Source organism: Eumetopias jubatus, unplaced genomic scaffold (assembly GCF_037043125.1).
Source record: "Eumetopias jubatus isolate StellerSeaLion01/CBP00866 unplaced genomic scaffold, mEumJub1_p1.0 scaffold_11, whole genome shotgun sequence".
Lineage (NCBI taxonomy): Eukaryota > Metazoa > Chordata > Mammalia > Carnivora > Otariidae > Eumetopias > Eumetopias jubatus.
Window position 1 is genome coordinate 29,898,589 of NW_028274817.1, and position 26,139 is coordinate 29,924,727.

General features: G+C 42.9%; 1 protein-coding gene across 1 annotated transcript; it reads right to left on the reverse strand.

Annotated features, from left to right (window-relative positions):
- Positions 1 to 5,494: 5,494 nt before the first annotated feature.
- Positions 5,495 to 5,818, reverse strand: LOC114196963 (thymosin beta-4-like). The gene has a single exon (XM_088028935.1). It carries the CDS (start codon positions 5,752 to 5,754, stop codon positions 5,620 to 5,622), a length of 135 nt encoding a protein of 44 aa, XP_087885061.1. The 5' UTR covers positions 5,755 to 5,818; the 3' UTR covers positions 5,495 to 5,619.
- Positions 5,819 to 26,139: the final 20,321 nt, after the last annotated feature.

Below are 26,139 nucleotides of genomic sequence, written 5' to 3' on the forward strand. Positions count from 1 at the left end.
TGCTATAATCCCAGGGGCAGGGATAGGAACAGTGTGGGTTCAGGGCCTCAGGGAGGAGGAGATAGAAACAGGACATCCTGGGAGCAGCCAGAGGGAAAGTAGCCCTGTGAGTGTTGAGAGGTGGTCAGAAAGTTAGTGCTGTTTCAATCCAAAGCCCAAAACCATGTCTGCTGAAGGCGAGATAAGAAAAGACTTTGTTCCTCAAAAGACCAAAAGGCTTGTATCGTAATCTGGGATTAGAAGGTGCAAGTAGGGAAAATTAATTAGAAAAATTGTTCTTCCAGGTCAGGGTCTACTCACTATGGGGAGTCCTCTCTACTCTAAGGAATTAGCACGACTACCGGAAGGACCTAGTTAGTAGCTCAAGCTGTGCCAAGTTGAGTGATACTTTGCCATTACTACAAATGTAAATAGCTTCCCCCCTCGATTTTCCTCTTAGTGCTTTAAATTTACTTGCATCTGGAATAGACCAAGGGAGCTGGTCAATAGAGAAACAATGAGGACCCCAGCTAGAGGGTATCCAGGCCCATTTCTTCCTTCCTTCCTTCCTTCCTTCCTTCCTTCCTTCCTTCCTTTTTTCTTTCTTTCTTTCTTTCTTTCTTTCTTTCTTTCTTTCTTTCTTTCTTTCTTTCTTTCTTTCTTTCTTTCTTTCTTTTCTTTCTTTCTTTCTTTCTTTTTCTCTTTCTTTCTTTCTTTCTTTCTCTTTTTCTTTCTTTCTTTCTAGATTTTTACGTATTTATTTATTTGAGAGCGAGAGAGAGCACGAGTGGGGTGGGGGGGGCAGAGGGGCAGAGCGCGGGGGAGAAGCAGGCTCCCTGCTGAGCAGGGAGCCTGATGCAGGGCTCAATCCCAGGACCCTGGAATCATGACCTGAGTTGAAGGCAGACGCTTAACCAACTGAGCCACCCAGACACCCCTCCAGGCCCATTTCATTCCATCAGCAACCCCCACAGACCTTTCATTTGAAGAACAAGATGCTCACCCTTTAAGTTCTGAAAAGAGGAAGAATGTTTTTATATCCAAACAGCCCTCCTTAGACCAGGGCTGAGACCAATAACTAGCCTCCTGGCTGTCTATAGCTAAAGCTTCTGTGTGAGTTTGTTGATATGTATTCCAGCTACTTCTGAACCCAGGCTTTCTTGTTCTGACTACACATGCACCAAGGCACTTTCTTGCTGCCAGTTCGTGGCCTTGTCGAATATTCAGGGATCTGTTGTTTTAGAAAGGGGTAATGGTCCCTGTCCATAAATACCCTTTGCGTGTCTAGGTAAATGGGGTGAAAGGATTTGAGAGGACCCTTTAATGGGACACCCCTGCCAAAGCAGGATGCGGATTAGCGTCTCAGACCCAGCCCAGGTGAGGCCTTCACATTTCTCCGTGGCTAGAGACCTCCAAATCATGGTTAGGCACTCCTACCTAGGAGAAAGGCTCAAGTTTTCTGGTGTCTTCTTTGTTGTGGAATGACAACAGATGTCCTCTATTTCCATGGTCTCTCAACTAGCTCCCTTCTAATCCTAGAAATACCTTCGGGTTCCTTGGGCTAGGCTGGCTGAGCTGTCCTCAGGACTTTTTAGCTAAGCAGCTGTTGATAAGAATGTGATGGTATAGTGAAGGCATCTAGGGAAGCTGCTTTGGGGATAAATTGTCCTCGGTGCCAGGATCAAGTTCTATCTAAAAAAGAAAATTTTAGGTGGCTTCATTGCACTCTGTGTCTAGTACCGGGCCCTGGAATGTTGCTGCATGCCAATAGTAAATCTATCCCCCACAAAATAGGATGAGCTAGAATTATAAATAGCTTCTGAAGAGATTTATTCGTTTACCTACAATGGTTTTATGACAGATTATTACAGGAACCTAGAATTATTATGGCCGTATCTTTGAGCAGATTGAGGTAGTTGTCAGTGAAGACAGTCATGTTCTTTATACTATTCATGACAATATTTAGTTTAAATCAGCAAGACAATTTTTACATTCTTACACGATAATATTGTATCGTATTTTTACAAAAGAGAACTTTATGTGGTTATAACAAAAATATTAATGGAGGGGCACCTGGCTGGCTCAGTCGGTAGAGTATGGAACTCTTAATCCCGGGGTTGAGTCCAAGCCCCACGTTTGGTGTAAAGCCTACTCAAAATAAATATTAATGGAAACTTGTGTTTTTATATCACTTATAAGGTTTATTCATTCATTCATTTATTTATTCTCCATAGGATTACAAAGTTGAGTAAGATTTTAGTTCCTCAAAGACCTTAGAGTTTAGAAAAGAGGACAAATATGCTAAAAAGTGATTGAAATGCAGTGTAGTGTTAGAGATATATGGTGGCAGTGGTTCTCAAGCTTGGATACACATCAGAATCACCTGGAGAGCTGGGAAAAATTCTGATGCCCAGATGGCACCAGAGGGATGGCCTTTGCCTGGAAAGAGAAGGAAACTCTGTAGCTGAATTTTGAAGGATGAATAGTTCACCAGGTTAAAAAGAAGAGGAAGGGCCTTAGAGGCAGAAGAAATTGTACTTACAAAGGCACAGATGGGGGAACTGCAAGGCTGGAGACATCAGATCCTAGTGTGCAAAAGAAGGGGCTATGAAAGATGTATTTGAGGGTGCCTGGGTGGCTCAGTCGGTTAAGTGTCTGCTTTTGGCTCAGGTCATGATCCCAGGGTCCTGGGATGGAGCCCCACATCGGGCTCCCTGCTCAGTGGGGAGTCTGCTTCTCCCTCTACCCCTCCTCCAACTCGTGCTCACTCTCTCTCTTTCTCAAATAAATAAAAATAAAAATCTTAAAAAAAAAAGTTGTATTTGGAGAAGTAGGCAGGGGCCAGATCTTTAAAGGCCCTAAAGAGATATGTACTTTATTAGGTATGGAGCCATTGAAGGGTTTTAAGCAGGGGATTGCCATGATCATGGTCAGCTTTTCAGTTTTATTTTATTTATTTTTTAAAAAGATTTTATTTTTTCAGGGAGAGAGAGCAAGCAGGGAGAGGGGCTGAGGGACAGGGAGAGAGAGAATCTCAAGCAGACTCCCCGCTTAGCATGAGCCTGATGCTAGGCTTGATGTGGGGCTCAGTGGAGGGCTTGATGGGGGGCTCAATCCCAGAATCCTGAGATCATGACCTGACTCCTGAAATCAAGAGTCAGATGCTTAAACCACCGAGCTCCCCAGGTGCCCCAGCTTTTCGGTTTTAAAAGCTTATTCTGGTGGAAGTTTTAAGGAAGGAGTAGAGGACCCAAACTGTGTCAGAGAGACCTGTTAGGCGGTTATTACAGAAATCCAAGTGAGAAGTCCTGTGGGTCTAGCTAGACTAGATAAAGTAGATAGGATAAAGTAGAAGGATACTAAAGGATACTAAAGGATAAAGTAGAAGAAATGGATGTGAGAAATACTTAGGAGGTAAAGTTACCTTGGAGCACAGAGGGAGGAAATAAATGGAAAAAGGAGGCATGGGACTGTAGAGTTTCTCATTAGGGTGACTAGGAGAATAAAAACATCACGACAGAAACAGAAGTCAGTGTGGGGAGGCACATGTTTGATTTCAGTGGGTAAATGTGAAGGGACGGACGAGCAAGAAGGCATCGCCAGGACGCACTTGAATGTACAGGACCGGACATTTGAAAAGTGGTTGATCCAAGCAATAGAAAGTTTAGATTTGTACTCATCCAAATGATAGGAATCAGGAGTAAACAAGAGTCTCTGAAGTTTGAAACTTTTGTTTTTTTCACTTTTGCTTACCTTACCTGACAGCCCTCTAGTGACATTAAGTACATACTACATTTCATAAAAGTGCCTCACCTTAGTTACTATGATCATGAAATGGATATTCAGAACGCTAGTTTGGTCAAAATATTATTGTAGTGATATTCCAGTATTCATGTGTGGTGGCACATCTATGCAGCAAGGGTCTCAGATGGAGCTTGAAGTTGTTGTTTATACTAATTCTGGGAGAGTCAAGAGGATTTGAAATTGAGCTACCAGGAATCTATTTATATGAGAAATCAGGGAGTCATCCATGGAAGAATTTATTCTACAGCTGTGGGTGTCACCTTCAGCTACACACCAGAATCACCTGGAGAGCTTAAAAAAAAATTCTGATGCCCACAATGCATCCCAGACCAATTAATCAGAATTAATTGGCCAGGCATTAATATTTATTAAACTTCCTCAGGTAATTCTTTGTACAGCCGAGATTGAGAAACTGCTGCTCCAAAGGATGAGAACATACCCATACACAGGGTTGAGTCAAGGATATTGGCTGAGGCTGCAGAAGAGGAGTGGTTCTGGGTGTGGCAAGGCTCTACCAATCAAATCGCCCCTGGGTTCAGCTCCTGGAGGGGTGGAGGGAGTCCTACCTGTGGCCATACCTGAATTGCCATCCTTGAGACCTACACCCAAGGAGCTACAAAAGCATCAACGCTGGGGCGCCTGGCTGGCTCAGTCTGTGGAGCATTCAACTCTTGATCTTGGGGCTGTGAGTTCGAGCCCCACGATGGGTGTAGAGATTACCTAAAAATAAAATCTTAAAAAAAAAGGAGTAAAAGCTAAAATACAGTGTCCTCCAAAACTCAGCAGGATTGTTAGAACATAAGGAGTTAACAGCTCTGGCATTGGCAGAAACACTGACAGTAATGGTGACAGTGACTCCTTTAGCAACGTTTTCTTGAGAGCCTGTACTGTGTGCTAGGTGCTAGTCTAGGTGTTACGGATACAGTGGCAAACAGGATTGGCGAGGTCCTTTCTCTCTTGGATCATGGATTCTAGTCGTTTTGTTGGTGCAGAAGGACTAACAAAATGTCAGGTGGTGAGAAGTACTATGCAGGATATTAAATGGAGTGATATGATAGAGAATGAGTGTCTATTTGGAATGGTAGGTCAGGGAGGTGGCTGTCTGCAGAGGGGACCTTTAAAGTAACGTGTGAGGGGCACCTGGGTGGCTCAGTTGGTTAAACGTCTGCCTTCAGCTTAGGTCATGATCCTAAGGTCTTGGGATCGAGCCCCGCGTCAGGCTCCCTGCTCACTGGGGAGCCTGCTCCTCCCTCTCCTCCCCACTCATGTGCTCTCTCTCACTACCTCTGTCTCTCTCTCAAATAACTAAAGTAACGTGTGAATGACAAGAAGGAAGGAGCCATATGAAATTCAGGGAGAAGAACATTGTAGACAAGGGCAATAGCAAATATAATGACCCAAAGACAGGAGCAGCTTGGCATTTTTTTTTTTCAGGTTTTAAAACTTTTTATTGCATATTAAAAAAAATGTGCATTCCAATAATTAAAATCATTTGAACAAAAAAAAAATGGCGCTCTGATTAAACTGCATTTGACAGCCTGCAGGACACCCCGGACCAGCTTGGTTTTTACTCTCGATTTCACTGTCGTCCCACCCAGCTTCTTCCTTCACCAACACGCAAGTTCTTTTCCTTCCCTGCCAGCCAGACAGGCAGATGGGAGAGGCAGGCGCCCTTCGTTGTCAGTAGTTCTCAATTCTTTGATGTGAAAAGGGGTAGCACAGTCATTTAAACTTATCCAACCACTTTGCATCTTACAAAGTTAAACAGCCAAAAGAAGTAAAATAAGAAGGCAATGCTTGTGGAATGTACAGTGCATATTGGTGGCGCGCGCCTCATTACGATTCGCCGGCTTGCTTCTCCTGTTCAATCATTTCTTTTGAAGGCAGTGGATTTTTCTCTTGCATTTCTGTCTTCTTCAATTTCGACTTATCGAATTTCTCAATCTCAGCCATATCGGGTTTGTCAGACATGGTTGCCGAGAAAGCGGAGCGAGGTGCGCGTACAAGCGAAGTCCGATCTGCTCAGTGGCCGCTGCCGAATGCCGCAGCTTGGCATGTTTAAGGAACAGAAAGGAGGCCGTGTGGCTGGACTGGATTGATTGAGGAAAGTGGCATAAGATGAAGTTCTAACGGTAGTCGTGAGCCAGATCATGTGCAGTCTAGTAAGCCATGGTGAAGTCTGAATTTTGTGTTGTTGTTGTTGTTGTTGTTAAGTTTGAATTTTAATCTAAGCGTGATGGAGAGTCATTGAATGTTTTTGAGCAAGGAAATGATAAAACCTAATTTATATTTTAAAGGACCATTCTTACTACTATTGTGGGAAATGGATTGGATTGGAGAAAGAATGGAAATGGGGAGAACACTTAGTAGGGTATTTGCGATAGCACAAATAAGATATGGTAGTGGCTTGGGTTAGGATGTTAATAGTGGACTTGGAAAAAAGTTGGCATATATATATATTTTAAAGATTTTATTTATTTGAGAGAGAGGAAGAGGTTGAGAGAACCAGTGTGAGGAGGGGCAGAGGGAGAAGCAAACTCCCCACTGAGCCAGGAGCCCGATGTAGGGCTTGATCCCAGGACCCTGAGATCATGACCTGAGCCGAAGGCAGACGCTTAACCGACTGAGCCACCCAGGCACCCGAGTCCATACAACTTATAGATAAATGGGACATGGGGGCTTGGGAGAGGTATCAAGATGAAGGTGATGGTGACAGCAACATTAGCAGCGTCGCTGTTGAGGACAGTAGCTCTTTCAGTAATGGTACCTTCAGTGTCTTTGACAACCAGCATCGGTGACTTCAGCTCAGACATGAGCTCATGTGGCCTTCATGGGCATTGTTAGCATACAAGGCATTCTTGGTCATGAAACGAACAAGAGACATCATTGCTAGAGAAAAATGGCAGGCACCACATAGCAGCAAAGCAGACTCATTTATAGAGCTTATGTGAGATAGCCTCTGAGGACGTACTGCCAGAAATATCTGAGAAAAACTTAAGAAGGGTTATTTATAACTTCTGCAGAGCAGAGGAATTGGCGTCAGAGATATGCCCTTTTGTGATTGTGATCGCATATTATCCATAAGCTGCTTTGACAAAACTAATCTGGATTACTCTTAAAAGAGGTCCCACTTGGGGCGCCTGGGTGGCTCAGTTGGTTAAGCATCTGCCTTCGATCTCAGGGTCCTGGGTTCGAGCCCCATGTCAGGCTCCCTGCTCCGTGGGGTGCCTGCTTCTCCCTTTCCCTGTGCCCCTCCCCTTGCTCATTCTCTCTCTCTAAATAAGTACATAAAATCTTAAAAAAAAAGAAGCCCCAGTTGAAGCTATACTAAATTAAGAATTATCAAAACATATTTTTTTGTAAAAATTTCCCTATCAACTGTGCAAACATTAACATTTTATATTACAATTATACAAGAAATCTTCAGGTACATGCTTATGAAGATTCAAATAATACAGAAGTTAAATGTTGTATTTGGTAGTCTTCCCCCAGCTGTTACCCAGTCACATTCCCCAACACGAGGTAACCATAAGAGTTTAGTGAGTTGCCTTCAAAATGTCCTATGCTTTTATATCTATGTGTGTACATATGTATCTGCCTTTTTGATATGCTTTTTAATACATATATAGTATATATTTTTATTGTATATTAGTGTATAATATGTTTTTATATATTTATACATATATAAAACCATATTGAAAAAACATATGTATACACATACATAAAAGCATAGTAAAATATTTTGAGGGAAAAGCATATAGAAAAAAGCATAAAAATAGCATATATATAACATTTATATATGTTATTTATGTGTATAACACACAGATATAGGTTTTTTACTTTCATTTATTTTTTAAGATTTTATTTTTAAGGAAAAAATTAAAAATAATAAAATAATAAAAAAGGTTTTTATTTTTTTTAAAGATTTTATTTATTGAGAGAGAGCGAGAAAGAGCACAAGCAGGGGGAGTGGCAGGCAGAGGGAGAGAGGGAAAAGCAGACTCCCCACTGAGTGGAGAGCACGATGTGGGGCTCAATCCCTGGACCCAGAGATCATGAACTGAGCCAAAGGCAGCTGCTTAACTGACTGAGACACTCAGGCACCCCTATTTTTTTAAAGATTTTAAAAAAGATTTTATTTATTTATTTTAAAGATTTTATTTATTTATTGAGAGAGAGTGAGTGAGAGAGCTCACAAGTGCACAAGTGGTGGGAGGGGCAGAGAGAGAGGGAGAAGCAGACCTCCTGCTGAGCAGGGAGCCAGACACTGGGCTCCAACCCAGTTCCTTGGGATCATGACCTGAGCTGAAGGCAGATGCTTAACCGACTGAGCCACCCAGGCGCCCCAATATTTTATTTATTTATTTGAGAGAGAAAGAGAGAGAGCACAAGTGGGAGGAAGAGCAGAGGGGGGAGAAGCAGATTCCCTGCTGAGCAGGGAGCCAGACACGGGGCTCAATCCCAAGACCCTGGGATCATGACCTGAGCTGAAGGCAGATGCTTAACTGACTGAGTCACCCAGGCATCCAGGCTGCCCTATATTTTTTAAGCTCACCATTGTCAACCTCCAGCTCTTAAGGTCAAAACGTAACACTTACCTGGGTGGCTCATTTGGTTAAGTGTCTGCCTGCGGCTCAGGTCATGATCTCAGGGTCCTGGGATCGAGGCCCACAAGGGATGGTCTCTGCTCAGGGAGAGCCTGCTTCTCCCTCTCCCTCTGCCTGCCGCTCCTTCTGCTTTTGTGTGCACCCAGGCACTCTCTCTCTGTGAAATGGATAGATAAAATCTTTAAAGGCAAACAAAACAAAACAAAAGAAAAACAAACGTAACATTTCTGTGTGTGTGCGCGTCGGGAGAAGGGGGATGAGAATCCTCATCTGATGGGGCATCAGAGGTTATTTGAGATCTTGCCTGTTTGAAATGTTTTAATTTACCATGTCACTTGATTAATGGTTTGGCCACATATAGAATTTTAGCTTGGATGTAGTTTTCCTTCAAATTTTGAAGGCATTGCTCTATTGTGTTTCAGTTTCCAGTGTTACATGGAGAGGTGGTTCAGGTAAAGTCATTACAAGGTTTAGGTTGTGACGGAAGAAGTGGGCAGCTGAGGTAGCCTGGAGAAAAACATCGCTGGATGTGACCAGGTCAAGGAACTGATTGACTAGAGGCATTCAGTGATCATCCATGTGAATATCATGGTCGTGTGAATATCAAAGTCACCACGAATGACAGCAGTGGCTTTGGAGAGCAAGATGTCAGACTGATGGCAAAGTCATCATGACTGAGGGCTAGATGACAGCAACAATGTATGGGATGGGTGATTTTGAACGAGGAACGAACTGGAGATGGCCGAGAGGACAATGGGCAACAAGGAGAGCACTTTACGTCCAAGTCCAGTTGTGTGACTTCTGTGGAAGAGAAACAGCCTCCGCTTGACAGGGCTTTGGGGAAAGCAGTGTGCTCAGGGAAGTGTGAGATTTTATTCATTCATTCATTCATTCATTCATTTATTAAGATTTATTTATTTATGTATTTGACAGGGAGAGAGAGACACAGCGAGAGAGGGAACACAAGCAGGGTGGGTGGGAGAGGGAGAAGCAGGCTTCCTGCCGAGCAGGGAGCCCGATGCGGGGCTCGATCCAGGACCCTGGGATCCTGACCTGAGCCGAAGGCAGACGCTTAACGACTGAGCCACCCAGGCGCCCCAAGTGTGAGATTTTAGTGAGAACAACAAGGGGAAGGAAACATTTAGGGAAGAGGCTGAGGTTTAGCAAAGTTTAATGTTGATAATAATTGAGTTTCAGAGGACACAGTAGAAGACTTTGGGAGGGTAAGGAGAGTGAGAGCTTTGGTTATCTTAGAAGAGGAAGAGTGCAGTATGTGAATTAAGATATAAATTATGATAAACAAGAGGTTTGGATCGCTGTTGTGACTAAAGGAAATAGGACCCATAAGGCACACTATGCAACTGCTGGATGAGTGGGTATACATACGAGAAGTTGAAATAGATAATATATAATGAACACTTTATTTGTGTTTTTTAAAGATTATTTATTTTAGAAAGAGAGAGAGCAGCGTGGGGGGTGGGGAAGGGCTGAGAGAGAGGGAGAGAGAAACTTTAGCAGACTCCATGCTGAGCGCAGAGCCCGACATGGGGCTCGATCCCATGACCCCGAGATCAGGACCTGAGCTGCAGTCAGGAGTCGGATGTGACGCTTAACTGACTACGCCACCCAACTGCCCCTATAATGAACATTTTAACAGAATTTATTGTAGAGCTTTAATAGTCGGTAATTTGCCTTCTGATAAGTTTGAAGCAATTTACAGTCACTCTCATCAATAGGGTTTAGGAGAGTCCATTTCTCCACACCTTTGTAAGTACCATTGGATATGAGCAAGCCCGTGATGGCTGTTTTCTTTCTTTTCTTTTATCTTTCCTTTTTTTAGTTTTTATTTAAATTCCAGTTAGTTTACATGATTGTTTTCATTTTTGCCATTGTGATGGTAAAAAGAAGAGGCCTCATTGTTTCTATTTTCATGTTTTCATTATTAGTGAGGCTGAACATTTAAAAATGCTTACCACAATACCCAGCGCATAATACACTCTAAATAATGTTATTTCTAAGTATCCCAAAGTGAATAATAATAAAATGAGTTTTCAAAGATGAAAAAAAAAAGCTTTATTGGATGGGTTGGCTCAGTGAGAGGAACATGTGACTCTTGATTCGGGGTCATGAGTTCGAGCCCCATGTTGGGTATAGAGATTAAATAAATAAAATTTTAAAAAATGTCTTATTGGTGGGGTGCCTGGGTGACTCAGTTAAGCAACTGACTTCAGCTCAGGTCCTGATTTCAGAGTCCTGGAATTGAGCCCCACATCGGGCTCCTTGCTCAGCGCAGAGTCTGCTGGTCTCTCTGTCTCTATTCCCCCAACTCATGCACGCATGCACCTGTTCTCTCTCACTCTTTCTCGCTCTCAAACAAATAAATAAAATCTTAAAAAAATAATAATATTAAAAAAATGTCTTATTGGAAATTCCTACTTTTCATCTTTGAATTACCTGTTTGCCTATTTTTTCTTTGGATGGTTTCCTATTGATTTGAGGAAACTATTTTTTTTTTAAAGATTTTATTTATTTATTTGACAGAGAGAGGCACAGCGAGAGAGGGAACACAAGCAGGGGGAGTGGGAGAGGGAGAAGCAGGCTTCCCGCAGAGCAGGGAGCCAGATGCGGGGGCTCGATCCCTGGGACTGAGCCCTGTGTCAGGCTCCCTGCTCAGTGGAGAGTCTACTTCCCCCTCTCCCTCTGCTGCTTTCCCTGCCTGTGTTTGTTCTCTCTCTCTCTCTCTCTTTCTCTCTCCCTCGCTGTCAAATAAAAAAATAAATAAATACATAAAATCTTAAAAAAAATTTCTGGGATATGCTCTTCCAGGTGAATTCTATAATTAACTTTAGCATTTCCAAAAATTTCTTTAGGCTTCTTTTTTTGTTTTGTTTTAAGTAAACTCTATGCCCATTGTGGTACTCAAACTCATGACCCCAAGATCAAGAGTTGCATGCTCTGCTGACTGAGCCAGCCTGGCCCCCCTGTTTTTCCATTTTTTTTAAAGATTTTATTTATTTATTTGTCAGAGAGAAAGAGAACAGGAGCAGGGGGAGTGGCAGGCAGAGGGAGAAGCAGGTTCCCCGATGAGCAAGGAGCGTGATGGGCGGGACTCCATCCCAGGACTCTGGGATCATGACCTGAGCTCATGAGCTGAGGGCAGACGCTTAACTGACTGAGCCCCCAGGCGTCCCTGTTTTTCCACTTTTAAAGATGTTCTTTTATGTGCTTCAGTGACGTTTTATAGTTTTCTTGATATCGATTTTACAGTTTTTCTAGGTATTTTATAGTTTTGCTGTTGTCATGAATGTTTTTTTCATTGCGTTTTCAGTTAGTTATCATTATACTGAAAGCAATTGATTTTGTGTATTCATGTTTTATCTTGACTCCTATAATTTTATGAGTTTTTATTTTATTTTATACCTTTTCAAGTTAGGCCATCATATTACCAGCAAATAAGTTGTCTCTTACTTTCCAATATTTAGCACTCAATTTTCTTCCTTCTTTTAATTTTTTTACGAAGATCAATATGGTGAAAGTGGATATTTTTTCTTGTCACTTAATCCTGATAGCTCCAATCATAGATGACTGTTAAGCTTGCATCTCTTTCATTGTATTTTTTAAATTATTTTTATATTTATTATTATTATTTTTAAATAAGCTCTAGGCTTAACATAGGGCTTGAACTCACGACCTTGAGATCAAGGGTTGCATGCTCTACTAACTGAGCCAGCCAGGCATCCCTCTCTTGCATTTTATTTTACTTGATTTTATTTTTTTTATTAAAAAAAGATTTATTTATTTTAGAGAGAAAGAGAGAGCGCGCAGGGGGGTAGGCAGAGGGAGAGAAGCAGACTCCCCACTGAGCGCAGAGCACAACACGTGGGGCTCCATCTCACAACGCTGAGATCATGACCTGAACCGAAATCAATAGGCTTGGGGCGCCTGTGTGGCTCAGTCGGTTAAGCATCCGACTCCTGGTTTTGGCTCAGGTCATGAACTCCATGTCTGGACATCAAGCCCTGCGTTGAACCTAGAGTGGGGCTCTGCGCTCAGTGGGGAGTCAGCTTCCTCTTTGCCCCTTCCCCACCCCCTCTATCTGAAATAAATAAATCTTAAAAAAAAAAAAAGAATGGAAGCTTAAATGACTGAGCCACCCAGGCACCCTGCCTCTCTTGCATTTTAAATTAAGATTTAGGTTTTAAATGTTGGCTGGATATTTCCTGGAACCTTAAACTCAGCATGTCCAAAATTGAATGTAAAGTCCGATTTGCCCACACCTGCCCAGACCTATCCCTAGTACTCATTTCCTTATTTCTATTATTTGGGTTCAAATGACTCCATTGTTCTAGCTGTTCAGGTTCAAACCCTTAATCATCCTTGATTTTCTCCATACTTCTTTCTTCCCTCTCCCTACCCTTCCCCCCCCCCATTTTTTCACCTCTCCCAAGGCATTTCTTCAGTTTTGTATTGGGGCAGGGAGATTGGTTTGGCAAGCAATTGAGAGGACACAGTCTATTTGTTCATTTAATAAATAAGCATTTATTGTAGGCCTATTGTGTGCCACATATTGTTAGACTTTGGGGATACACGGAGGGTGAGACACTGTCTCCCTTTAGAGAAAACTACAATCACGTGGGCTCACTGGTGCACAAAAATATAATTATAATACAATGAACGACAAACTGTGATAGGACTTTACATTCTGTATTCTAGGAGGAGGTACGAGAGATGCTTGAGAAGGTACCAGGGAAGATTTCCTGGAGGGAATGGTATCTGAGCTGAGTGTTAAGGAACCTGTAGGAATGAGGCAGATCAAGGGGGTGGGGGGTTGCTGAGGCACTTTTTTATTGTTATGTTAATCACCATACATTACATCATTAGTTCTTGATGTAGTGTTCCATGATTCATTGTTTGTGCATAACACCCAGTGCTCCATGCAGAATGTGCCCTCTTTAATACCCATCACCAGATTAACCCATCCCCCCACCCTCCTCCCCTCTAGAACCCTCAGTTTGTTTTTCAGAGTCCATCGTCTCTCATGGTTCGTCTCCCCCTCTGACTTACTCCCCTTCATTCTTCCCCTCCTGCTATCTTCTTCTTTTTCTTTTTTCTTAACATATGTTGCATTATTTGTTTCAGAAGTACAGATCTGTGATTCAACAAGTCTTGCACACTTCACAGCGCTCACCATAGCACATACCCTCCCCAGTGTCTATCACCCAGCCACCCCATCCCTCCCACCCCCCACCACTCCAGCAACACTCAGTTTGTTCCTGAGATTAAGAGTTCCTCATATCAGTGAGGTCATATGATACATGTCTTTCTCTGATTGACTTATTTCACTCAGCATAACACCCTCCAGTTCCATCCACGTCGTTGCAAATGGCAAGATCTCATTCCTTTTGATGGCTGCATAATATTCCATTGTGTATATATACCACATCTTCTTTATCCATTCATCTGTCGATGGACATCTTGGCTCTTTCCACAGTTTGGCTATTGTGGACATTGCTGCTATAAACATTGGGGTGTACGTACCCCTTCGGATCCCTACATTTGTATCTTTGTGGTAAATACCCAATAGTGCAATTGCTGGATCGTATGGTTGCTGAGGCATTCTTAAAGGCAAGAGCGCCAGCAAATCAGAGAGAAAAATACAAGTAGAGAACTATAAGCAGTTTGAGTTGCCGGAGCATGAAATACCAGGCAGAGTGGTAGGGAATTAGGGAAGTCAGAGGAGGCTGGATCATGGATGGCAAGTTAAAAATTTTGAATTTTATCCTGCACTTGCAGGGGAACCACTGGGAAATTACATGGTCAGATGTGCATTTACAGCATCATGTTCATTGTGTTGAGGATAGATTTGAATGGCAAAATTAAAACAACAGCAGCAATGACCAATCCCCACCACCACCAAGATAGGATTGGCTGGGAACCTAAAAGTACATGGTATTGGAGAGGTGCAGGATGAGACACCCCAGAAGGTGCCACTTTGGCATAAGGATTATTTTGAGTTAAAAGTGATCAAAACCCAGCTGATGCAGGAAAAGCTCTCTGCCTCCCCCTCAGATGCCTAAATTTACATTGGAAAGGAGAGCCTGTACCAGGAAGTGAGCTATTAACTGAGACTGCCCTTTACCTAAGGAACTTATCTGCATAATAGAGCAAACTTGGTTTTTCCAAATATTTCCTTTCACCTTCTTACAGTCCTCAGGGCCTTACCCCTCTCCTTAGCTCAGATAAGCTTCATGTTTTGCCTAAAATTGTTTTTGGAATTTCCAAGTGTTTGTGGACTCCCCCGTAGGTACGCCTATTAAATTTGATTTTTTCCTGTTACTTAGTCTCATGTTACTATGATTCTAAGTCGATCTAGGAGAACCATAGGGCAAAGGAAGGTCTTACTCCCTGACAGTATCTTTTGGGAGTAGTTTAGTGTGGGCTGGCATGGTGGATTGAGAGAGATCTGGTGCTAAATGGCAGAACCTGAAAATAAAATAGATTGTGGCCAAATTGTGAAGGTCGTTGGTTGTCAAGCTAACCAAGGAGCTTGATATATTTGGTAGGCACCAAAGAATTTGAAATAAATTTGTATCATGACCAGATTTGTGTTTTAGGAAGATGATTCTGCTAACAGCAAGATGAATCATAGCTTTAAGGAGAGCTACATGATATTATCAATAGAGACAATTTTCTGGAACATTTGGAAATTAAGAATAAGTAGAGGAACTATGATATTGTGATTTATAAGAAATATAGGGGTGCCTGGCTTGCTCAGTCGGTGGAGCATATGACTCTTGATCTTGGGGTTGGAAGTTTAAGCCCCATGTTGGGTGTAGAGATTAGTTAAAAATAAAATTGTAAAAAAAAAAAAAGAAAGGAAACATATTTGGTCATGCAGATGACCAAAATATAATTCTCATAAATACTTGGTTTTTGTTCCGGGTTCCTGGCTTACACCTGTCAAAACCCTTGGAATTTCCTGAACATAAGGGTAATGGGAGCATCTTTCATTATAATATTTGGTCTCTTTTCTCAGTTCCTGAAATCTTTTCAGAGCCATAAAGGTGAAATGGGTGTTTTGTTATTTGGAACAAGCCCCTTTCTACTACCACTAGGCTTATGTTAAGGAGGTGAGTTTTGGAATGCACCTAGGATGGGGGCTGGTTGCCAGGGGAATCAACCTGGAATAGGAGATTGGAATTTTCAGTCCCACCCCTTGATTTCCAGGGAGAGGAGAGGAGCTGGAGGTTGAATCCATCACCAATGACCAGTGATTTAATCAGTCATGCCTATGTAAAGAAGCCTCTATAAAAACCCAGAAGGACAGGGTTTAGAGAGCTTCTGGGGTCTTGAATTTGTGGAGAACTGGGGAGAGCGGCACACTGGGAGTGCATGGAAGGCTCCCTGCCCTCTCCCCATACCTTGCCCTGTGCATCCATTCCATGTGGCTGTTTCTGAATTTAATTCCTTCATACTAAACCAATAATCTAGAAGTAAATGGGTTTTGTAGAGGCTGCTTTTAGGCAACAGGCTTGAGCGATGGAATGTAGAAAGGACCCACAGCCAAGTCCTGGCTGAATCTAGACAGGCCCATCAGGTGACCCATCTCAAAATATCCAGCCCGAACTGACCAATGGGCTACTTACAACCAGGCACAGTTGCCAGACAAGGGAAGATTGCATATGGCACCATACCTCCTCCTCACCCTCCCACTTTAAATACAGCCCCCACCCACTTCCTTGTTGCAGACAGTTTTTCCTTTGCTGTCCTGCCAGTAGCTCTTTTCCAGTGTATTCAATAAACTTCTATCTCGTTTGTTCTGTTGTGGGTGAATTCTTTCACCGCCTGTGCCACAGGCTTCCACCTGATCGTTGCCCCATGTTTGGGGGCCCCCATCCCATTGGGAGAGATACCACAGGTTTCCTGAGTTCTGAGAGCTGCTCTAGCAAATTAAAGGAACCCAAGGAGGGGGTCAGGGGAATTTCTGATTATAGCTATCAGATATACAGGTAAGAACCTGGACTTGTAATTGGCATCCTGAGTTGGTGGGGCTTGTTCTATCCCGCTGGTCAGAAGCACAGATAACAACCTGTGCTCACTTCTGCTGTCTGAAGAGTGTGTGTGTGTGTGTGTGTGTGTGTGTGTGTGTGTGTGTGTGTTGCAGTCTTGTGGGACTGAACCCTTAACCTGGGAGACCTGATGTCATCTCCGGCTACATATTATCAGAATTGAGTTCAGTGGTAGGACACCCAGCTGATGTCCGGAGCATTGCCTGTTGGTGGTGTGGTGGAACATCCCCCATCCCCAACACACACGTTAGAATTGGGAGCAGAATCCCAAATAGGAACCCTTTGGGCCTTCTGGGTCTATCCTATACTTTCTGAATCATAGTAGTGTGATCAACTCTATTATAATTATGTATTTAATATCTCCTTACCTTCACTATCCCCTGAACTGTGAGGACTGGAACCATGATTGTTTGGTTCATCACTGCATCCTCACCCTCTCTCCTGGTATATGGCACATAAACAATGCGCAGGAAGTGTTTGTTGAATTAACGCATTCTTGATCTGGGTACATGTTTCGGAAGTGTGGGTACGTGGGAAGGTATTTGGGGAGGAAATTTTTGCAGCTAATGGGGAGTTACTTGTGGCAGATGTACATCAGTTATGTGTGGGCTTCTCTCAGACCTATGGAAAGTCCTTAGGAAAGAGTATCTACCCTCCCATCCTTCCGTTTGCTTTCATCTCAACAAATGATGCCCTGGCTAGCTCTGTACCTCAGCCATGCATCCACATGACGCTAGGTAGATATAATTTTTTAGGCCAGGGGATCATTGGGGGTAGAGTGATCTCTGAGACTCCCTGGTATTCTGGCTTTATGTGCTAGGGCATCTGGTGGGTGGTCCTGCCTATATTGGATGGGAAACAAATATATCTACAAATACTGCCCTCCTTATTTGTCAAAACAGTTTTCTGATTTGCCTAGTTACTTGAGCCAATGGTGTTCTAACCTTAGGATCACAAGGACCTGAGGACTTTGAAGTAGTAGGTCTACAGCTAAAAGACTGGAATTCCTGTTTTCATACTATGTTCTTAATTTCAGCCAAAGCCAGATTCTTTAAGATGTAGGTACAAGAGTAAGGTAATACATTTTGGAGGAAACCTGTGATTAATGCATCTCTCCATAGAATTGGAGGTTGGTTTTATTATTTAAAAAATTTTTTTAAAGATTTATTTATGGGGGGGGAAGGAGAGAAGGATTGAGAGAGAAAGTGCAGGACAGAGGGGCAGAGGGAGAGGTAGAGACAGAATCCCAAGCAGACTCCCCTCTGACTGTGGAGCCTGATGCGGAGGCTCGATCTCACGACCCTGAGATCATGACCTGAACCAAGATTAAGAGTCTGATGCTTAACCGAATGAGCCACCCAGGTGCCCCTTTGATTTTTTTTTTTTTAAAGTTTGTTCTTTAAGTGATCTCTACACCCAACATGGGGCTCAAACTCATGACCTCGAAATCAAGAGTGGCATGCTCTTCTGACTGAGCCAGTCAGGTACCCTGAATTGGAGTTTGGTTTTAATAACTTAGGAGCACGTTGGGGTATGGGAGGCAAGGGTAAAGGCAGAGGAAAACAAAGATTTCAGTTGCTGGCATGTGGTGACTGCAGCCAGGGATTAGGTAGAAGCTTTCCTTCTCAAGGTCTGCTAGTAAGGTTACTAGGGTGGTGATGGAAAACTGGGGGAACTCCAGTAATTGTTTGATGTCCTTAAGAGTTTAGGGGGTTTTCCACTCCCAAGATAATGATACTTTGTCCAGCATCCTGAGGATACCTCAGCCCTGAAGAACTTGTGCTTTGTACTTCTAAGCCTAGTAAAAGAAATATTTCTGGATTGGCTCGGGAATGATACATTGTGACAGCAGAAATATAGAGAGTTCTTCAAGATTTGTGAGACTCTGGCCAGGACATTGTGAGAAATCCCAGCGATTGGTCTTTGGAAAATGGTCAGGGCGGAGGGCGTTATCAGATATTCTACCTCTCTAAGATACATCTGGAAGGTCACTTTGTATTTACCACATTCACTCAAGTCCAGATGATCATGAGCCTTAGGAGATTGAATTTAGGTTAGACCTAGATGCCTCAGAGTGGGTATCATGTCAGAAAATAAGTTTATGGTGGTCACTTACAGTTAATACATTGAAGACACAGTGTCCTGGAAAATCAAGGGCACTATATTTTTCTTCTTTACAAAGAGCACAAGGACATTATGACAACTTGTTAATCATTTGGTGAAACAAAGAGCCTTACCTAACATCTTGCACCAAAATATACACTTAAATGAAAACAGTAGAACACAAGAGTACAGAATGAAATGTAGATACGTATTCATATAATCAGTGTGTAGAGGCCCTTCTAAACACAAAGACAAAGAAAATGTAAAAGGAAAAAAAATGATAGATTTGATGTCATAAAATTTTTAAAAATTTTGAAAAGCAAAACGTACCATAAATAAAATTGAAAGACAAATGGCAAACTTGTTAATATTTTTATATATAAGTGTTAGTGAATCAACTTGAGTTTGCTCCTTGGTGAGTCCAGTGGCACCAGGTTGAGTCGTCCCACAGAGGAAAACTTATTTGCAGCAAATGAGATCATGGGGCATGGCTTCTAAAGCCCTGACTTCCTGAGAGAGGGTGAATGGGTTCCTTTTGTTTAGTGTTAGGATGAATATTTAGATAGGGAAGCCTTGTCATCCTGTGTAGAGGCCGGCAGAAAGTCATGCATGCGCCTTAAGGAAACATGCTTATATATACATTGTATGTTATGGAAATGAGGCTGAGGCTCCTCCTTGGGCAGAGATTTTAGTATTATAATGAGGTAAAGGTAACTGGAGGTCATTCCAGGGGTCACTTCATGGTCCATCTGCACAGGGGCATGTCAGGTTTAGTTCAAAAGGTCTGGGTGGAAAGATACAAATGTAGTGATCCAAAGGGGCATGTGCACCCCAATGTTTATAGCAGCGATGTCCACAATAGCCAAACTATGTAAAGAGACTAGATGTCCATCAACAGATGAATGGATAAAAAAGATGTGGTATATATAATATATATATATATATATATAATACACACACACACACACACACACACACACACACACACACACACACAATGGAATATTATGCAGCCATCAAAAAATGAAATCTTGCCATTTGCAACGACATGGATGGAACTAGAGGGTATTATGCTAAGCGAAATAAGTCAATCAGAGAAAGACAATTATGATCTCACTGATATGAGGAATTTGAGAAACAAGACGGAAGATCATAGGGGAAGGGAGGGAAAAATGAAACAAGACGAAACCAGAGAGGGAGACAAACCATAAGAGACTCTTCATCTCAGGAAACAAACTGAGGGTTGCGGGAGTGGTAGGGGGTGGGAGGGATGGGGTGGCTGGGTGATGGACATTGGGGAGGGTACGTGCTATGGTGAGTGCTGTGAATTGTGTAAGACTGATGAATCACAGACCTGTATCCCTGAAACAAATAATACATTGTATGTTAATAAAAAGAAAAAAAAAAAGGTCTGGGTGGTCTGGGCTGGTGAGGTATTGTCAGGCAGTTGCCATTACCCTGGGGGTCATTTTGGGTTTCATTTGCCCAAGTCAAGAGGAAAGCTGGAAGGAAGAGCTTAGAGGAAAATGTAAGACAAAGATTAGTGGGTACAAGCAGGTGGGCAGTAAAGGCCAGGTCTTGGGGTCTAGTTGGTGACATAAGGAGCTCTCATAAATCAATAAGAAAAACATAAAAAGGTGAGTAGAATAATAGGAAAAGATCTTGAGCAGGAAATTCACAAAAGAACAAATAAACATAACATAGTTTGTCAACTTCACTAATACTTGAAGGAATGCAAACTAAAAGATTGAAATAACTAGATTTTGCACATTTTGGCCAAGTTTAGTGTCCACTGTTCAAGGACTGTGAGAAAGGGTACCTCATATATTGCTACTGGCAGTTTAAATTGGTACTATATTTTGTAGGGTAATCTGGTAATAAGTTGTAAGACCTTAAAATGTATGTGACATGGATAGTGTTTGAAATACCTCTCAATGTGTTTCCTTATGGATAATGTGATACCTTGCCATCACTAAGTGCCCAGGGAATGGAGAGAGTGGAGTGAATGCCACTTTGAGAAGGGACATTTTGTTTTGTCCAGATAGGAAGGAGTAAAATATAACCCTTTCGGGTTCCTATAGGAGGTGGCCTAGGAAGGAGAGTGGAGCGGTCCCAAATAAGTTTGAGAGATTCTTAAAGCAGCAGAGCAGCCTGCACCCTAAATGCAGGTGGGGAAAATGGTAGGCTCCCCTAGAGAAGTATCCTGTCCAACATGATGCTACCGAGATAAAAGGTTAAAAAGTACATGATGGTATGGTGAATTGAAAGAAAGAAAAAAAACCATCCCCTAGTTTCCCATGACACTAAGATCGATGTAGCTGAGATCTGGAGAAGGCTCTGGAAAGTTACGGGAACATGAGCCAGCTTACTCTCCAAACAACACTGGAATGAGATGCCAACACATTAAAGTGTTTAGCTCTGGATCTTGGGATTTGCAATGATCTGGGTATATTTTTCTTTTCTTTTCTTTTTTTTAAAGGTTTTATTTATTTATTTATTTCTCAGAGAGAGCGAGAGCACGAGCTTGGGCGGGGTGGGGTGGGTAACGGCAGGCAGAGGGAGAGGCAGACTCCCTGCTGAGCAAGGAGCCCAATGCTGGACTTGATCCCAGGACTCTGGGATCATGACCTGAGCCGAAGGTAGACCCTTAACCGACTGAGCCACCCATTCATCCCTATATTTTTCTTTTTGAGGAAACATATTTTCTAATTTCCTTCTAATAAATGTCTTTTGTGAAATGAAGGGGAATAAAAAAGCAAAAAGTGTCCTAAAGTTCCAGATTCCTTGCAGCAGAGCTAGGGTATCTGGTTGGCAGATTTGTGGTAGTTGCTGATGTCTTTCAGGAAAAATGGGGTGGTCATGCAGGACTGGCTACCTCTTTGGCCGAGCTCAGTACAAAATGAAAATGCTTTTTTTCAAGAGCAAGAAAAAAAAAGCTGTTAAAAGTACTAAAATACAGGGGTGCCTGGGTGGCTCAGTCGGTTAAGCATCTGCCTTCGGCTCGGGTCATGAGCCCAGGGTCCTGGGATGGAGTCCCGCATCGGGCTCCCTGCTCAGCGGGGAGTCTGCTTCTCTCTCTCCTTGTGCCCTGCTGCTCCCCCTGCTTGTGCTCTTTCTCTCTCTGTCAAATAAAGAAATAAAATCTTTTTTTAAAAAAGTACTAAAATACAAAGCTTTCTTCTTCCATATTGTCTTCTTGGCTCCCATGAATGGTCCATTGTCCCATTGAACTTAACTTACAACACATAAATTCAAAGATAAAAATATTAAGAATTTCAAGATGACAATAGCAGAGCCTTAAATCAAGCACTGGCCCTTGTGAGTGGGAGCTCCCTGTGACTGCACAGATTGTACTCCCTTGAACTTGGCTTTGTGGTCACAAAGGGAGGAAGCCTGGTTCTAGATACCGCTGGCCCAAGCAACTCATGAAGCTATAGCAGTGTCTTTTCTACCAGCTGCAGAACAGTTGGGAGTGACATACATCATTGGGACTCAGATCGGTCCTCTCTGCTCTGGTGTGCAAAGCTGCTAGTTTACCCCGTGTGTATCTGGAATCCACTCCAACCTATCCTGACTTCTACTAAGGACTAGTATTTGTTAGCAGTACCGCGTTGAGCCAACCTATGGTCTCTGGAGCTACATGTTTCCTAACAGTGACCATGATTGTGTTCTGGACAGAAAAAAAAAGTGGGGGGGGACCTGTCCTACCCATGTGTAGTGAGAACTTTAGCCAGATCTACCAGCGTTTTCCTCCCCGCTCTGGAGGTAGTTACTAAGCTTTGACTTCAGCCTCATGCAAAAGTATGTTCTCAAAATCTTGCTACCTTGCGAAGGTGGCACTCCTTACGCCAGTTCTATGGTCTGTATCGATTCCTGACAAGCGGGACTGGAAATGGCCCAAGTCCAAGCAGCTAGTGACAGCTTCCCTGGTCTGTAGTTCTGTCTCAGTAAGATGAAGGCAGGCTGAGTAGGGGTGGGAGGTAGAAATGACAGGTTCCTGAGTTGAGGACCCCTAGCCTGAGAATTCTGTAGAAAGAAATGGGGTGGTGGTAATAGAAAGGTGAAAAATTAGAACAAAATTTGGGGGAAAGGGAAAGGTGGTTGAAGAGGGATGTGTGACGAGGAGCAAGGACTCTTGGATAGAGAGAAGCCTGGCCAATTTTATTCTTTGGGATATATTAAAAAATACATGTTAAATGATAAAATTGTAGTATATTTCAAATGTATGCATTTAACAGATTAATGCTTTTTCTTAAGACAGACAATACTGTGCAGTGTAATTGTTCAGAATAATTGCTGGGTTTGTATAAAATAAGGATTTATCTTACGTACACTATATAGGCAGTTTTGGAAATGAGAAAAAAGGTTGAAAGTTATATGACCTACATATCTTTTTTTTTTAAGTAGGCTCCACACCCAGCGTGGAGTCCAACATGGGGCTTGAACTCACGACCCTGAGATCAAGACATGAACTGAAATCAAGAGTCGGACACTTAACCGACTGATCCACCCAGGTACCTCTGACATATATATCTTTAAAAAATTTTTTAGAGTAGGCTCTACTCACAACAAGGGGCTTGAACTCATGACCCTGAGATTAAGAGTCACTTACTCTACCGACTGAGCCACCCAAGCACCCCTAAAACTTTTTTTCATTTTATGTATGTATGTATGTATGTATTTTTTAAAGATCTTATTTATGAGAGAGAGAGCGAGAGAGCGAGAGAGTACACACATGAGTTGGGGGAGGGGCAGAGGGACAATCACACTCCCCACTGGTGGGGAGCCGGATGCAGGGCTCTATCCCTGGACCCTGAGATCACAACCTGAGCCCAAGTCAGATGCTTAACTAACTGAGCCACCCAGGTGTCCCTAAAATTTTTTAAAATTAAGTTCTTGGCCCAATGTGGGCCTCGAACTCACAACCCTGAGATCAAGAGTCACTCGCTCCACTGACTGAGCCAGTCAGGCACCCTTCTTCTGGTTTTTCTTGTTGCTGTTGAGATGCCTGTTGTCAGCTTATCTTTATAATAATCTATTTTTCCCTCTGGCTGCTCTAAGATATATATATATATATATATGTATATATATATATATATATATATATATACACACACACACATACATATATGTATTTTTAAGTAGGCTCCATGCCCAACGTGGGGCTTGAACTCACAACTCTGAGATCAAGAGTCACACACTCTAAGAACTGAGCCAGCCAGGCACCCTGATATTTTGCTTTGATATTTGACAGCAATGTATTTAGATTTTTTTAAAAAAAATTTTATTTATTTGACAGAGAGACAGTGAGAGAGGGAACACAAGCAGGGGCAGTGGGAGAGGGAGAAGCAGGCTTTCCGCTGAGCAGGGAGCCCGATGTGGGGCTCGATCCCAGGACCCTGGGATCATGACCTGAGCAGAAGGCAGACGCTTAATGACTGAGCCACCCAGGCGCCCCAGCAAAGTATTTAGATTTGTGTGAGATAATAAAAAATATATATATTGGCCTCTGCCCCTGGTTCCTGGCATAGAGCTCCTAAAACCCTTGTATTTTCCTAAGTTGTAAGAGCACTAGGAGCATCTTTTGTGCTACTGGAGTGACTGTGAGTGGGTTCCTGGATGGCTCTTGGACGGGGTCTGGTCACCAGAAAGACGAAGCCGTGATGATTAGTAGCTTGAAATTTTCAGCCTCAACCCCATCCTCCAGAGAGGGGGAAGGGTGCTGGGAATGGAGTTAATAATTGGTCATGCCTACATGATGAAGTCTCCATAAAATCCCACTAGTAGGCAGTTCAGAGGGCTTCCAGGTTGGCAAACACAACCACACAGGGTGGGTGACTCCTGCTCTGGGAATCCTCCAAGACCTTGCCCTGTATATCTCTTCATCTGGTTTGGTCAGCTGTATCTTTTGTCATATCTTTAAAGAAACTGGTAAATGTAAGTGTTTCTTTAAGTTCCGTGAGCCACTCTATCAAATTAATTGAACCTGAGGAGGGAGTCATGGCAACCTCCCATTTGCAGCCAAATTGGATGGAAGTTGTGGGTAATCTGGGCACCTACTACTTGCATTGGCATCTGAAGTAGGCAGTGGGAGGGTGAGCAGTTTTGTGGGACCTGAGCCCTTAACCTGTGGGGTCTGGCACTATCTCAAAGATAGTGTTAGAACTGAGTCAGATTGGGGCGCCTGGGTGGCTCAGTCGTTTAGCGTCTGCCTTCGGTTCAGGTCATGATCCCAGGGTCCTAGGATCGAGTCCTGCATCAGGCTCCTTGCTCAGCGGGGAGGCCTGCTCCTCCCTCTCCCTCTGCCCCTCCCCCTGCTTGTGTTCCCTCTCTTGCTGTCTCTCTCTCTGTCAGATAAATAAATAAAATCTTTAAAAAGTTAAAAAAAAAAGAATTGAGTCAGATTATGGGACATCAAGCTGGTGTCACAGAGAGTTGCTTGGTGTGGGGAAAAACCTCCACACATTTGGGGACCAGGAGTGTCGGAAGGGAGGAGTCTTGTGTGAGGATAGCGTCTTTGTAAAAGTAAAGAAGAAACACAGGTGAGAAGAACTGGGTTTTTCCCAAAACACAAGGTAGACTAGACAGGTTTTTCCCTACATAGGAAGGACAAGTCTTCCTTTACAATTTGGAATTTCTCTTTTTTTAAAAAAAATCCTGTTTATAGTTTGTGCTTTCTGAATCTGATGATTTATGACTTTCCTAAATTCAGAAAATTTCTGTTAATATCTCTTTGAATATTAGTTACAGACAAGTGTAAAAACACCAGGGCTGTTGAAGCATTAACATCTGCTTACTGTTCTGGTATCAGCATCTTTTTTGTGTTTGACCTTTGGAGATTTCCTCCTCTTTCTTGATGGCTGAGTTATGTTACACATCGAAAAAATTAAAAATAAACCTACAGGGGTGCCTGGGTGGCTCAGTCGGTGAAGCATCTGCCTTTGGCTCAGGTCATGATCCTGGAGTCCTGGGATGGAGTCCTGCATCAGGCTCCCTGCTCGGTGGGGAGTCTGCTTTTCCCTCTGCCTGCCGCTCTGACTACCTGTGCTCTCTCTCTATCTCTCTGTCAAATAAATAAATAAAATCTTAAAAAAAATAAAACTACAGCATTTCTAGTTATTTTGTAGGAGGAGATTTTTTCTTTTAAAGATTTTATTTATTAGAGAGCAAGAGAGAGAGAAACAGCATGAGAGGGGAGAGGGTCAGAGGGAGAAGCAGGCTACCTGCTGAGCTGGGAGCCCAATGCGGGACTCAATCCCAGGACCCCGGGACCATGACCTGAGCCGAAGGCAGACCCTTAACCAACTGAGCCACCCAGGTGCCCTGAGGAGATCTTTTTTTTTTTTTTTTTTAGGAGATTTAGTCTTCCATATTTCTGAAAATGAAGTCCAAAGACCTTTCCATCCCTTCATTTGTCTCTGAGGCTGTATGTACGGCTTTATTGTCGGTAACATTTAAGAGTTAACTTTAAGAGACTATTCAGAGTTACAGGTGAAGGCTCACTGAGAACATTAGGCTGGAGACAACTGGTCCTCCTAGTCCCACAGAGATGAGCCCCGGGGTTGAGGGCTGGAGAG

Excerpts from the sequence above, each read along its gene's own strand:
- LOC114196963 (XM_088028935.1), bottom strand. The coding sequence starts at position 5,754 with ATGTCTGACAAACCCGATATGGCTGAGATTGAGAAATTCGATAAGTCG.